At 39.0% G+C, this 13,301-nt stretch overlaps 1 protein-coding gene across 2 annotated transcripts in view; it reads left to right on the top strand.

The window, feature by feature from the left end:
• BORCS5 (BLOC-1 related complex subunit 5) overlaps window positions 1–13,301 on the top strand; it is a 111,702-nt gene that overhangs the window by 85,540 nt on the left and 12,861 nt on the right. For both annotated transcript variants that reach the window (XM_069865206.1, XM_069865197.1), the window contains one exon: window positions 4,054–4,211. In XM_069865206.1, the coding sequence (XP_069721307.1) occupies window positions 4,054–4,211 (158 nt within the window). The remainder of the gene's footprint in view (window positions 1–4,053; window positions 4,212–13,301) is intronic.

Raw genomic sequence — 13,301 nt, 5'->3', positions numbered from 1 at the left:
TTTTCTTTCTATTGTCTTGTTAATTTTCTTTTTTTTCCTGACTTCTCTTCATTGTGGCAGGCACATAATGTGGTCTGTCTTTTGTTTTTCAGTGTAATTCGATAGCCAAGACTGCGTGTTTGGCAGTTGCCAAAGCATTTTTGGTCCATGCACTAAAGCTCTGCAGTAGTCCTTCTTCTGTTATTCTGTTTTTACTTTCCCCAAGCCATGACATTCTCTGTTCCCGCTTTCTGTATGGTGCTGGGCTGTGTTACATCACTCGTCATGTGCCAAGTAGTCTCTTCTTGAGGTTTTAAGCAGTGCAAAGATGATTCCTGGTGTGCTTCCTTCTTTGGAAGAGAACCAGCAACTTGAAATTTGAGTATTTGATTTAACAAGAATTTAAAACCTCTTCACATTTAAGAACAGAACTGTGCTCTTGGGGGTGGGGAAGGAGTAATAATCACACAAGCAAAATCACAGGAACACCTTGTCCTCAGTGAAGAAGAGGTAGCTGCTCAGAAATTAGTTGCTCTGAGATGCACTGGTGACCAGGTTGAAGTTCTGGCTGTTTCAGGAGTGAGCCAGAACCATTCAGTGACCTCTGCCTCTCCTCCTTTTGGCACTTGTAAGACTGACCAAATAAATATTTTGTTGCAACAGATATGATCTCATATCCTCTTACAAACCAAGTGTAGACCAGTCACTTAGGGATGGCCCTGTTCAGCGGAGAGTTCAACATGTGGGACAGGGCTTTAAGAAAGAAGCATTGATTCACAGTGCTGGCCATCTCTCTGCTTTAAAAAAGAAGTGTTCTCAGTGCTGAATTTGTAAAGGCTTTTAGATATCTCCTTGACTTTCTGTTAGTATAGAAACAAAGGACACTGGCAATGCCCTTTTAAACCCCCTTCTCTTTTCCGTCTCTCGTGTTTGGTTCAGGGTTTTTCCTGTGGGTCTCGAGTTTTTCATGACTTTAGGGAAGCGTTGCAGTATAGAAAGTATTGTGCTAAACCTGTTTGCGGTCACTGTCTGCTGCTGGAGAGGGGACGACAGGAAGAGATCTAGATTCTGTGGCACAGGGGTGGTTCTTTCTACCCCTGCATCTCTTCCCTGCATGTCACCGATAAAACCTCTCTGGAATCTGAGTGGTTGCAGTCTCTTTTCCATGAAGTTTCAAGATGACTTACTCTTTTGGAGCAAAGCTACTGCCTTTCTGGAATCCAAAATACAGTGAATTAATGAAGTTGTGGAATCATAGAATGGTTTGGGTCAGAAGAGACCTTTAAAGATCACCTGGTCCAGCCCCCTTACACTAGATCAGGTTGCTCAAAGCCCCATCCAACCTGACCTTGGACGCTTCCAATGATGGGGCATCCCCGTCTTCACTCGGCAACCTGTTGAAGTGTCACATCACACTCATCATAAGAAATGTCTTCCTTATGTACAATCTAAACCTACCCTCTTTCAGTTTAAAACCATTGCCCCTCATCCTGTCACTTATAGGCCTTGGTAAAAAGACTCTCCGTCTTTTTTGCAAGACACTTTTGAATATTGACAGGCCACCATAAGTTCCCTCTGGAGCTTTCTCTTCTGCAGGCTGAACAACCCCAGCTCTCTCTGTCTTTCCTTATAGGAGGGGTGCTCCATCCCTCTGTTTTCACGGCTCTCCTCTGGAGCTGCTGTTAATAGGTCCGTGTCTTTCCTGTGCTGGGTACCCCAGAGCTGCATGCCATACCCCATGTGGGGGGCTTATGGGTGTCTCAGGAGAGTGATGTAGAAGGGGATGTTAATGTTAATAAAATGTTACTATTTATAGCATGGGTAGTAAGTAGTTACTGTGAATGACAAAAATGGTGGATTGACTTTTTGATAATGGAAATTTCTGCCAGGTAGAAGGCTGCATGGCCTTTTTTCATGCTGTTGTTTACTTTTACCTTTCTTGCAAGCTGAAACATTAAGCTAAATTTTTCTCTGGCATTGTCAGCACGAGCCCTGAGGTCGTTTAGAAGCCAGTTCCTTTGGCTTTTCCCTACTGCACCACACAAATTAATACTACAGTCTGTCTTGAAGTGGCATAAGTGGTTTGTTTTTTATCACTTCTCCAAACATTTGTACTGTATTGTAATTCCACCTCTGCCTTCTTACAAAGGAATTCCAGCTGAACAGTTAACGTCTCCCTTCACTCGAGCTTGTGTTTTTCTGGACAGTGAATTAGAGGTTCCTTACAGTTTATTAATTTTGCTTTTAGCATTATGTAACCTGTTTGTAAGTACATAATAAAAGTCTGAGTAGTGTGTTCCTGTATAGCTCATTTTACAGTCCTTGGCCTGTTCTGCTAGAAAATTCTCATAGCCAGCGTAAGCTGGCCAAAATACACACATCACATTAATTATAAAGAGTCTAATTTTCTTCCACCTCTTGAAGTTGGTGAGAGATTAGTAAGAGAAGTGAATTAATTGGTTGGTGGTGTCATGTGTTTGGTTGGTGCAGAAGTAGGATGACTGCCTTGGGTATATGGTGAGCTCCTCGGTCTTGTGAGCGTTCAACATACTGAAAGTTGTCAGCGTTGTTTGAACATTTATCCTGACAAGATAATTTTATAGAAGATCAGAATTAACAATCTGAGGAAACACTAGAACATGTACTGTATATGTTTACAAAGAGTCTTTTTGCCTCAGTGGCTTTGCTCCCATTGAAGTTTCGCATTTCAGCTGAAAGTAGTCTCTAAAGATTAGCAATTGATATTGCTGGACCTAAGATTTTGTTTTGAGATGATTCCTTCTAAAACATAAACAATAATTTGATGATTGCTAATACAGAGTTTTGAGAGTAAATAAGTCATTTATTTTCTTTTCTTTTTTCATTTTTCTTTTTTATTTTTATTATTTATTTCTATTATTCATTTTTTAGTCTTTATTTTTTAATTTTTTAAATTTTTAAAATTTTTTAGTATTTCCTTTTTTATTTTTTCCTTTTTAAATGTTTCATTCTTTAATTTTCAATGTTTCTCTTTTATTTTTTCTCTTTTTCATTTTCTCTTTTAACTGACTAAATGGTTCAGTGTCTATTTCCTCTTCTGACCTCTTGACTCAGGCAGAGCAACTGTAATGGGCAACAAGTCAGTAAAACAAATTATCTTTTTTTTTTTTCTGTGAAGGGTAATTGAAAACATCCTGACAGAATACAATGTTGAATCTTGATGGAAAGTAAACTACTTCATTGGATCCAGTGAAGTTGCTGATAGAGTTTTCATTACTGTCTGCAAATTTTTTCATAGGGTCTAACTTTCTCAAATTTGTAAGATACTTCTGACTTATGTCTTGGTTTCTATCTTGTTCTTGTATTTTGGCGAGAACTCTGTCACTAGCTTCCAATAGGCATGGGGGCCATTCAAAATAGTTTCCATTTCCCACTGAGGTGCGTTCTTAGAAGAACTTTCTCAATCCAAATAACTGGCATTTATTACTTTTTTTTCTTAATTGCTTAGTGTGATACTTGCTTACATTTGCTGTTTTAATGTCTTTTCCTGTCTGTAAACTGAGAGTCCCAAAGGGCACATGCGTGCAGTCCCTGAATTCCGTTTACATAGCTTGATGGATGTTTTGAGAAAAGCAGATTGTGCGTATGTGCTATTTGTCACAGATGGTATCCTAACAAGAAAAATGTTGTGCTAATGAAAAGGAAAATGGTCAGTATGGCACGTGTATGATTGAGCTCAGCAAAAGTTGCACTGTGTAGGCGGCAAACAATGGGTAGGAGAAATTTCTGGGACAATTTTGCTCCTCTGGGTATGACCAGCCTCCCAATTTTAAGTCTGATTCTTTTTCTGGTGACCTTTTTGTGAAACATGGTCATGTAAATAGGTAAGGATTTTAATTCCATTAAAAAAAAAAGAAAGTATGTTGCTAGTCTTTGAGATTGTAAAGAAAAATCTTAGAAGATGAAAGGGTTCTAAAGCTTTAAAAAAGCTTTAAAGTGGCTTTTCTTCAGGATTTGTTCTGCTGCCTCTCTTCTTGCAGCTGAACTAGTTAGACGAACAGTCAGATTAACCGTGGTTCTTCCCTTGCCTTGTAGGACTCCTCAGTGGGCAGACCTCGCCAACCAACACCAAACTGGAAAAGCTGGACCCCCAGCAGGTGCTGCAGCTGTGTCTCCGGTACCAAGATCATCTTCACCAGTGTGCAGAAGCAGTTGCCTTTGATCAGAATGCACTCGTGAAGCGGATCAAGGAGGTACTGCCTGCAGCATGCCTGCTTCTGGTGGGAAGGGCTCAGCGCGTCCGCATGGCCGACTTGCGCTGTGAATGCGGGTGCTTGCTGTAGATGGCTGTGGGTTGCTTGCAGCAGTCCATTTCAAAGTAAACTCTGTAGAGAAACTATGTGACTGTGCACTTCAGGCCAAGTTTCCTGGCTTTCTTTGTGGTTACTGTTATGTTAAGTGGTATGTTTATTGGTTATGCTCTATGATTCCTGGCTGGAAACCGTGGGTGTTCCTCTAGTATGGCAAGTGCTGTAAGTAACTATTGAAGTAAAAGATGCCTGAAATTTTTAAAGGTAACATTCTTTAGATTGATGCACTTAAAATTTTATTATGGATCATGGTTAAGTGCTAATTTGAGGAAAGAAATGGTTATCATAACATCTTCTGTGGTTGGAGAAGGTAGTTTTTCTTTCTTCAGTGGATTTGTAGAGCTGACTGTTTTCAGAGCCTAGAACGTGCTGTCTGTTCTCCTATCCGTGTGGCTGCTAAACAAGATCTTCCTGTGCTGCTTTTTTTTCCTTCTAAACCAGGGTTTGAAAATCACTTATCTGCTTAAATATTAAAGGATACTGATGAGGAGGAAATTAATTTCTAGGCTGAGCATCCTACAATTGGATTGTCTTTCTGATGTGTGTAAATACTGGTATCGGAAGCAGTAGGATGGCTGAGAATTTTTTTTGCTTTTTTTTTGAAGTCATGACAGATTGGCATTAGAGAAGATGCTGTTTGAGAGTATTTTCTTACATATTCTTAGATGTGTAGAAGAGCTGTTGAATGCTACATATGTTAAAAGTCTGTGAGACCAAATACCTTTCAATGTAAAAAGAAAAATTTTTGCGCAGGTGGTTAATTTTTATTTGTGCAATATAAACGATGGCCTTGATTCGTTGTTCATGTATTGGCTTAGAGTTAAAATCCTACATGACAAAGCAAAGAATAAATTTGATTCATGGGCTGCTTTGAGAAGTTGCTGTCATCATGAAGTTTTAAGTCCAAAATAATGTGCAAGCCATTAAAAAGGCCTTTTTACTTTGGTGTATCAAGATCTGAAGCCAGCTATTACACAAGATGTAAAGATATTTGCAGATGTTGGTGACTCAGATCACACAATCTCAGAAATGGGATTTAATTGCCAGCCTAATGACAGTGTACTGCATTAATCCAAGCAGATTGTAATTCTTTTGGCTGTTAAAGTGTGAGAGGGAATATCAGCATGAATTATAGTTATGGTAGATGCCACCAGTGCATTCTGCATTAGTTGGATTTGCCTTCTATGGGGCAAGTGGCAGAGTCTCTTCCAAATTAGCAAAGGTGATGTTTTCTTCCAGTTTGTAAGACTTATTTAATGTAAAATAAACAGAATGATGACACTGATATTGTCACTTAGCTTCTTTTTCACTGACTCCTTTCTGTGATGGGCAGGACTGTAACTCAAGCAGTTGGGGTTTGTTGTCTTTTTTTTTTTTTAATTGTCATAACACTTAAGTAACTTCAGATGCTTTCAATCGCTCTGCCAGATCTGGTGGGTTTTTACTGTTCATTTTCCTAATAATTTTTAAATGTTTTTCTTGCATTGGCTGTTCTGCGTGTGTGTTCTGCAGGAGCCGGGTGGGACCCACTCAGCTTAAATCATTCTTTCCAAATTGTTTGGGCTCTCCTTGGTGCACTAAATTGAACCGCTGTTGACAGTTGTTGACAGCAAGGGGTGCAGCTGAACTAGAGCAGGGTATGTCTCTTGTTACAAGTGTAGACAAAGGAAATCACATTTGGGTGCACCCATTTTTGAGCAATGATTTCGTTTCGCTGTGTAGACATAGCTTTGACACTTGGTAAGGCGTAAAAATGGAAGAGAAAATCAAGTGTATTGTGAAAAGAATAAAGTGTGCATGAGATGAGCAGTAAATCCTCATTTTAGTAGTCAGTATTTTCCTTTACTTTTCCTCTCACACTGTACGCGTTGAAGTGTTTTTCTTCTGGTAACTAGACTTATCAAGTGATTGATGCTTTTAACTTTCCTACAAAACATTGTTGAGCTTCAGTTCCCAATTCCTGCCATTTGTCTGAGGTACGTTCACTTTTCAGACTGTCACTGACTGTACTCAATCCTATAGTGTAGGATGCTACAGTCGTGCTGCCAGCAGTCAGGATATTTTTTTAGTCTTTTCTTGACAGAATGTCCCAGGGCAAATACCTTTTACTCATTGTCTCTGTGGCCAAACAGAAAATTTCCTAATTTCTGGTAAAACTCAGAAATACTGCTGTAAATTCTACTGGTCCTCCATAACACGTAATTGACTGTGGTGGTTTGTTAATGGGCACACAATCTGAGTTGAAATGGTTCTTAATTGGAAAGAGAATAAGCTAAGGAAAACAAACTTTCACGTCAGTAGTTACTGCAGATCTGACCTGTCTGCGTTCCCTTACGTTGGGCACCAACACAGTCCAGCTTTGCTCTCTGTTCCATTTCCCAGCTGAGTCAGAATTTCTTTGCAGTGTGTTGGCTGGATATGTGTCTGCTCCTAAACGTAGAACCTGTGCAGCTTCCAGGTTGCTGGGACTGTTCTTTCAAGAATAAATGTTTACCCAAGAGATTTCTTGAAAGGGTAAGAATTGAAGATATGATTGAAGGTCATTGACTCAGCTGCCTCTCTTCAGCAGTTACACTTATTTGTACCCAAACTGTTGGTTTTGAAAGGGATTGTTTTTTATCACAATAAGCTTTGTCTTTACTGCCAAAAGAAAAAGGATGTGCTTGCATCTTTTTATATAAAAATAACCACTATGCATTAAATATTATGTTTCATATTAATTTTTGGTGACTGACTCACCATCTGTTGCAATACTGCATTAATTCCAAGACCACTGAAATATTTTGGATTCTTTTTAATTTCTTCTCCTTATCAGTTTGAAAAACAACAGAACAGCAACTTGGCGATTTATGTATGTGTTAATCTAGGCATCTCACAAAATTTGAGTTTTCAAGAAAAAAAAGCCCATGTGCAGCATTTTCTGGGTAATTTGTTTACATTTTGGTATTTTGTTGGATGAAATTTTTTAGCTTATCAGACAAATCACCACATTATTGGCTCCTGGGGGCATTCAGGCGGGTCTGAGGGCGGAATCTTGTCAGTCTGCTGGATCCATGTGAGCTTGTTATGTGGATGCCAAGAAGAAAAAGTGCATTTTTGAAAACCATTAGAATCACTTACTATAAAATGCTAAGATATAACAGGCAATTACAGGTAGTTAAAAGGTTAAACTGATCTTACTGCAGCTTGGAGCTTTTTTGTGTTTAATGATGGGGACAGTTGATGACATACTTATGGAGAAGGTGAAGCTTCAGACTAAGAATTGTGGGGCTGAATCATGACTTGCTAAGTCAGGATAAAAAAAATCTCATTCTGCCTATTCTTGGATGTTGTGTATGTTTATATATATACACACACATATATATATAAATCTCTAGTCTATATCAGCATGAGGACAAAAAGGCTCAATTGCAGTGTTTTCCCTTTGTTTCTCTGGTGGGTTTAGGGTCGTAGCTGTAGACAGGAGGACTTGCTGCATCCCGTGTCCATCCCTGCCATGACAATTCTGTGGGTCTGCGTTATAACTTTTTTGAAGATTTGTGTAACTTCAGCTGCTGCTGGGTTTATGCGAGCTACCTGTGCTCTTCTGGCCAGGAATGTCTGCCTCAGTTTTGTCACCTGTAAAATGGAGGATTTCTGCCAAGAATAGTTTTAAGGCAAACGTTGACCAGCCCTAAATACTAGTTATGACTGAGGCATGGAGGCAAATGAAACAGGAGGTGTGCTAATTTACATTAAGTCCTTACCAGTGGAGGATATACCATTTGAGTGGCAGGGAGGTAATTTGGAAAGTCGTCTGATAAGGGATGATGAATAACAGGGAATGGGAAACAAGTAGGATAGGTAAAGGCTGGAAAACAGTGCTAAATTTTCAGAAAGAGGCTATGATTTTGTGTGCCTCCAAAATTGTTGTTTCCATGCCTTAAAGATTATTTTTCTTGCAGTAGGTGCTAAACTTCTTAAAAATAGCATCCTTCAAAATATCTGAAGCTAGGTATCCAAAAATTCCTAGTCATGCTTGAAAATTTAAGTCTGACTTCTTTTTGTGAAAGCAAAAGAGAAAGCCATCTACAAGGTCCTTTCAAATCAGCTTTGAAAGAAAAGATTTCAGCATTTCTTACTAGCTTCCTGTATTGGCAAAGAGGATGTGATTCTCTAAGTATCCTCTGTACCCTTAAAGGCAGTTCCTGGATAAGTGGTTCTTAAAATATTTGAAAGTTGATTATTAGAAGGGCTGTTATCCTTTACCCTAAAAGCAAGCATTGATGCAGTATTACCTGTAGCTTTTATTGCCACAGACATCCCAGACTGGCAATAATGCTGAAAACTCTTTTTACAATACAAAAATCAATTAAAAATATCTTAGTCTAAGCTGACGCATGCCTACAGAAAAAGTTAATACCTTTTCAGATAATAAACATTACTTTTCTATTCTAAGCAAATGTGATGGTGGAATAGTTAAACAAATTTTTGTCCAGGTAGGCATTAGTATCAGTAATTGGTTTGCCATATAGCAAATGACAGTGTATGGCTTGTTTCATTCTTGTAAATTCCTTTGAGGGAATGGCTCATTATTTTGAACAAATATTTTAGAATAAGAAGTGTTAAGTTAGTTTTATTTGGGGTTTTTCTTCCCCTTTTCTTTTTTTACCAGCTTGCTGCAAAAAGTAATTGTAATGGGCTTCTCTAGTATGTAGTTAACATGTCCAAATATACATCCCTTAATATTTCACAAGTAAATGATGTTTGAAGCCACACATACATCACATGGTGTCTCTGTAATACATTTCAGCTGTTTACAATTATGGGTAGGAGTTAAATCATTATTTTATATAAGCAAACAAGTCTAGTGCGTTTGACACACCATCAAGAAAAGCATTTGTTTATGCAGGCATTACGTATTGGCACATTTTAGCTTATCCTATGCATTTAAGACTAATAAATTGTGATTCAGCCATTTATGTCTCCATCCGCATGAAGTAAAACATGCCCAACGATTTGGGGATTTAGGAATTTCAGTTTATTTTTTATTAATGTGTTGTAGCTTTTTGACCTTTATGGCAACTACGTTGTTTCTGTGACATTTAAGGCTTTTTTTTTAATTGAAAAGACCTGTCACGTAGTGGGAAAATGTGCTGGGGAAATGCGGCCTGCAGAGGTCATCAACATGGTTTTGTTCCACACTGAGGGAAGAATGGGTTTGCTGTGGGCAGGACCTGTGGCTTTGAACCCATCTCGTTACAGAGGTGAGAGGACTGGCAGTGGTAGGCAACTTGTAAAGTTTTGATATTCCCCTGTGGGGATTAAAGGACAGGGTGTGTTGAGGGTGGTGATACAAGGAAAAAGCTCTTTAAGTGCAGGAAGCAGTTCCATCACCAGGAATGAATGAATGCTGGGCCATACATCTTAGAAAGACATTGCCTGGCTGGGGTCTGTGTCGATGCAGTGTAGGATCCTATTAACAAGGCAGCAATTAGACTTGGGGTGTGTGCTGCAAGCATTCATAGTTTGTAGTGGGTGATACACCACAGTCACTCATTTTAGCTTCATCCCTCTCCAAGCAGAAAGATTTGGAACATCTAGGATTCCTCCAATGCTGCAGCCACAGTTGACCAGCGTCCCTTTGGAGAATGGACACAAATGTAGGGCAAGTTTTGTGGAGATGGTTTTTGTTCATTTTTTGGTTTTCTTTGTTTTAGTATTCTGATGAGTATGGTGTTTGTGGCCATTACTGTTAGTTTTGGTTTCCCTGTAGGTGGTGAAACCTGTTTTCAGCAGACATGCCATGAGAATGACACATCTTCTGACTAAACTCAGATAGTCCAGCAAAATATGAGTAACCTCATCAAGTCCAAAGTGCTACTTTGACTTCAGGCCTTTGTTCAAGGTGCTTGTATGGATCAGACCACTAGTAACCTTTCATCCCATTAAAAGGAAGGACTCGGGATCAAAAGAAAGCCTGGCAAAAGTGAAAACGGAGATAGGTTTCTTTTGACACAACAAATAAAGACTTTCTAGATGAAGCTGTGTTAACTTTCAAGCAAAATTGAGCCTTTTGCTTTACAGAGTTAAATTGGCAATGCTCCAAATCCAGGGAAGGAGGCCTGGGAATTCCCTGGGATGTAACATTTGTAGAATGGAGAAGAACCTGGCTTGAAATTTTATTTTCAGGGGGTTTAATGCTGTGCAGCCATGCTTGTTTGAAAAGCTAGGGAATGTAACATTCTGTGAAGGAACAGTACCGGAAGTATAGTCTTTGGCACCTTGGAATTATAAAATTGAGGAGAACTGTGGCGGTCAATCAGGCTCTTTATTTGACCTCTCTTCTGTGATGAGGTATTATTTATAAAGATGAATTTTAACTCGATGAGCAGCATAACGCAGAAATAGATGCGCAGGGCTATTAAGCTGGAAACTACCTTCATGTCCTTTAGTAGATGTTGCTTGTTCTCCAGCCTGATGTGCAAATAGTTTGAATTCTCAAGTGGTGGGGTGATACCTTAAACAGCCAGCATCAAAATAGGAAACTGCCTTTGGAAAAGCTTCACGATTATTACTTTAATACATAGAATGAATGTCTTGCTATGTATGCCCAAGGCAGATGGCCATTGCTTTGTTGCACACAAACTTTATGAAGTGATCTAGCAGTTATTAAGGAAGATGAAAGATTGTTTGCATTTGTGACAGCCTGAAACCTGTTGTGTTAACATGCAGTGCTTCATTTAATATTGTAAAAAATACTCATCTCTCGCTCCTAGAATATATGTGTGAAATCGTTTCCAGCATGTTCCATTCTCTTGTGCTTTGGTTTCTTATGGCCTTTTGAGAAAAAAATCTAAACTGGAATCCTTTCCACCACCAGATTTCTAAGAAAGAGTAGAAAATTAAACTTAATCAAGCATCTAGTGGTCAGAAAGATTTGTATTATAGAATGAATGTAGGTGCTTAAGGGACCAGTGTTAGAGATCGGAAATCTAGTGTGCTAGGCCTTACATTAACATTTTCATCAAATTTTGTACATAGAGTTTATGTTTATCAGGTGCCAGAGGAATACTGTGCAGTTTCTTCTCGCAGTTTGTTTAAACTAGGGAATTGGGTTTCTTATTCTAGTGTTGTTTCCCCAGGTGGAAAAAAACCCCAAACAACAATAACAGAACAAAACACATCCCCTCCCCTAAACATTATAGATCTTCAAGTAGGAGTAAGAAACACCGATGTCCATTCGAGAGTTAGCAGACTTTACATTGGATTTGAGCATGAAACAGCTTTGAGGTATGAAGAAAGTAAGCATCATTTTGGGGTGTATCACACAAGGAACTCCCATGAGAAACAGGAGCATACTGATTGTATTTCACAAGGCTGTGAGATGATCTCATCTGACACGCGGTGTGAAGCTTTCGCTGTGTTCAAGGAAGGCGAGTTCATAGTACAACAGAAGGGCTGTAAGGATGCCTGGGGAGTGGTTCTGAGAACCTCTGGGAGGAAGCTAGAAGATCTTTGTGTTCAGCTTAGTCAAATGAAGACCGAAAGTGGTGTGATTTCTCTTTCCAAATAATTCGTGTAGCTTGAAAATGGTCTACTCCTGCCCTACTGGATTGTCTTGGTGCAGGAAAAGTCACTGTACAGGCTTACACTCTTAAAAATTGCTTCATGTTTCAATGTTGAACTGAAATTTTCAAAGTGTCAACTCTGCTCCTAAGTGAGAATTGGGGGTGGGTAGGTGTCAGGAATGTGAGCTAAAAGCTGTTCAGCAGTTTGATGATCCTTATAGATAGGTTAACCAGTAGTATTTGCAAATACTTGGAGTTGTACTGATGACTTAAAGATGCTAGGTGGTAGGCTGAGGGAGTGGAGTTGACCTCGTGTTAGCAGCCCTATAATTAGCGTTCTGATAACAATCAGATGTGATCTGCATAGATGACTTCATGCTGAAAGTATTACAAAGCCCTAGTACTAGTAATCTGTCTGTCTTGCTTTTTGTGAAAGGTTTCCTTAATGTTTCTGTGCCATTGAGGCATGAATGTTTCTATATAAGAACATTATAAGCCATTATTCCAACACTGTTGTAGGGGTATGGAACATACCATTTACGAGTAATTAATTCATGTGGGTGTTGTTCCTGACTGGATGCGTCATCTGCCTCTGGAAACCTGGATAAAATGCTGCATTATAGTGTAGTAGAATACCCTGTAATCAAGTGTATGAACTGTGCCCAACTGTGGTAAAATGGACAAGAAATAAGAAATATTTTAGGGTTGTGGGTTTTTTTTTTGTTTTTTCTTTTTTTTTTTTAACCAGAACAGATGGTGACATATCTGAAGAGCAGTTGCAAGGAGTGGCAAATGATCTAAACAATAAAATTCCAAATCGGATGAATTTCAGCTAAAAAAGGTGCTCAGGTAGTTCCAAAATAAAAATAAAAATCAACACAACAGCAGTATATGTCAAGGAATTTATAATGAGTTTTTAAAGTCAGAAAAGATTCTTGGGTCGTAACCTTTCCTTTTGCTTAATCCAGACCATGCAATTTAATCCTTGATTATGCCTGACTTAAACTACATACTTTTCAATTACAATTTCTCCTGCTAGGTCATGGTGTAAATTTTCACATGCCTTTTCTCTTCTAATCAGTTTGTTCTGAAGATCTACTTGTTGACATGAACAGGGAGACTGAACTATGCAGCCTTACCTGAAGCTTGAGGCCACTCCAGCTCTATATGATAAAGATGGATGTGCAGAGTGGGTTAGAGTTACCACCGCTCTCTCACTGAACTTTTATCTGAATCATAGTTCCTTGGTGATGGTGTGGACTCCTGTTATCATATTTCAAACAATAGCTTATAGCCTCAGAAAAACTTGTTATGGAAATGATTTACAGTGCTCAAGATTTCCTTGAGGCTTTCATGAAGCCAAACATTACTATCAGATGTTTTGACCTCCAGAAAAGTGCTGGGACATTCGAGCTTCAGCACT

Source organism: Phaenicophaeus curvirostris, chromosome 1, assembly GCF_032191515.1.
Source record: "Phaenicophaeus curvirostris isolate KB17595 chromosome 1, BPBGC_Pcur_1.0, whole genome shotgun sequence".
Taxonomy (NCBI): Eukaryota; Metazoa; Chordata; class Aves; order Cuculiformes; family Cuculidae; genus Phaenicophaeus; species Phaenicophaeus curvirostris.
Note: the sequence above shows the minus strand (reverse complement) of the source record. Positions and strands in the feature narration are given on the sequence as shown.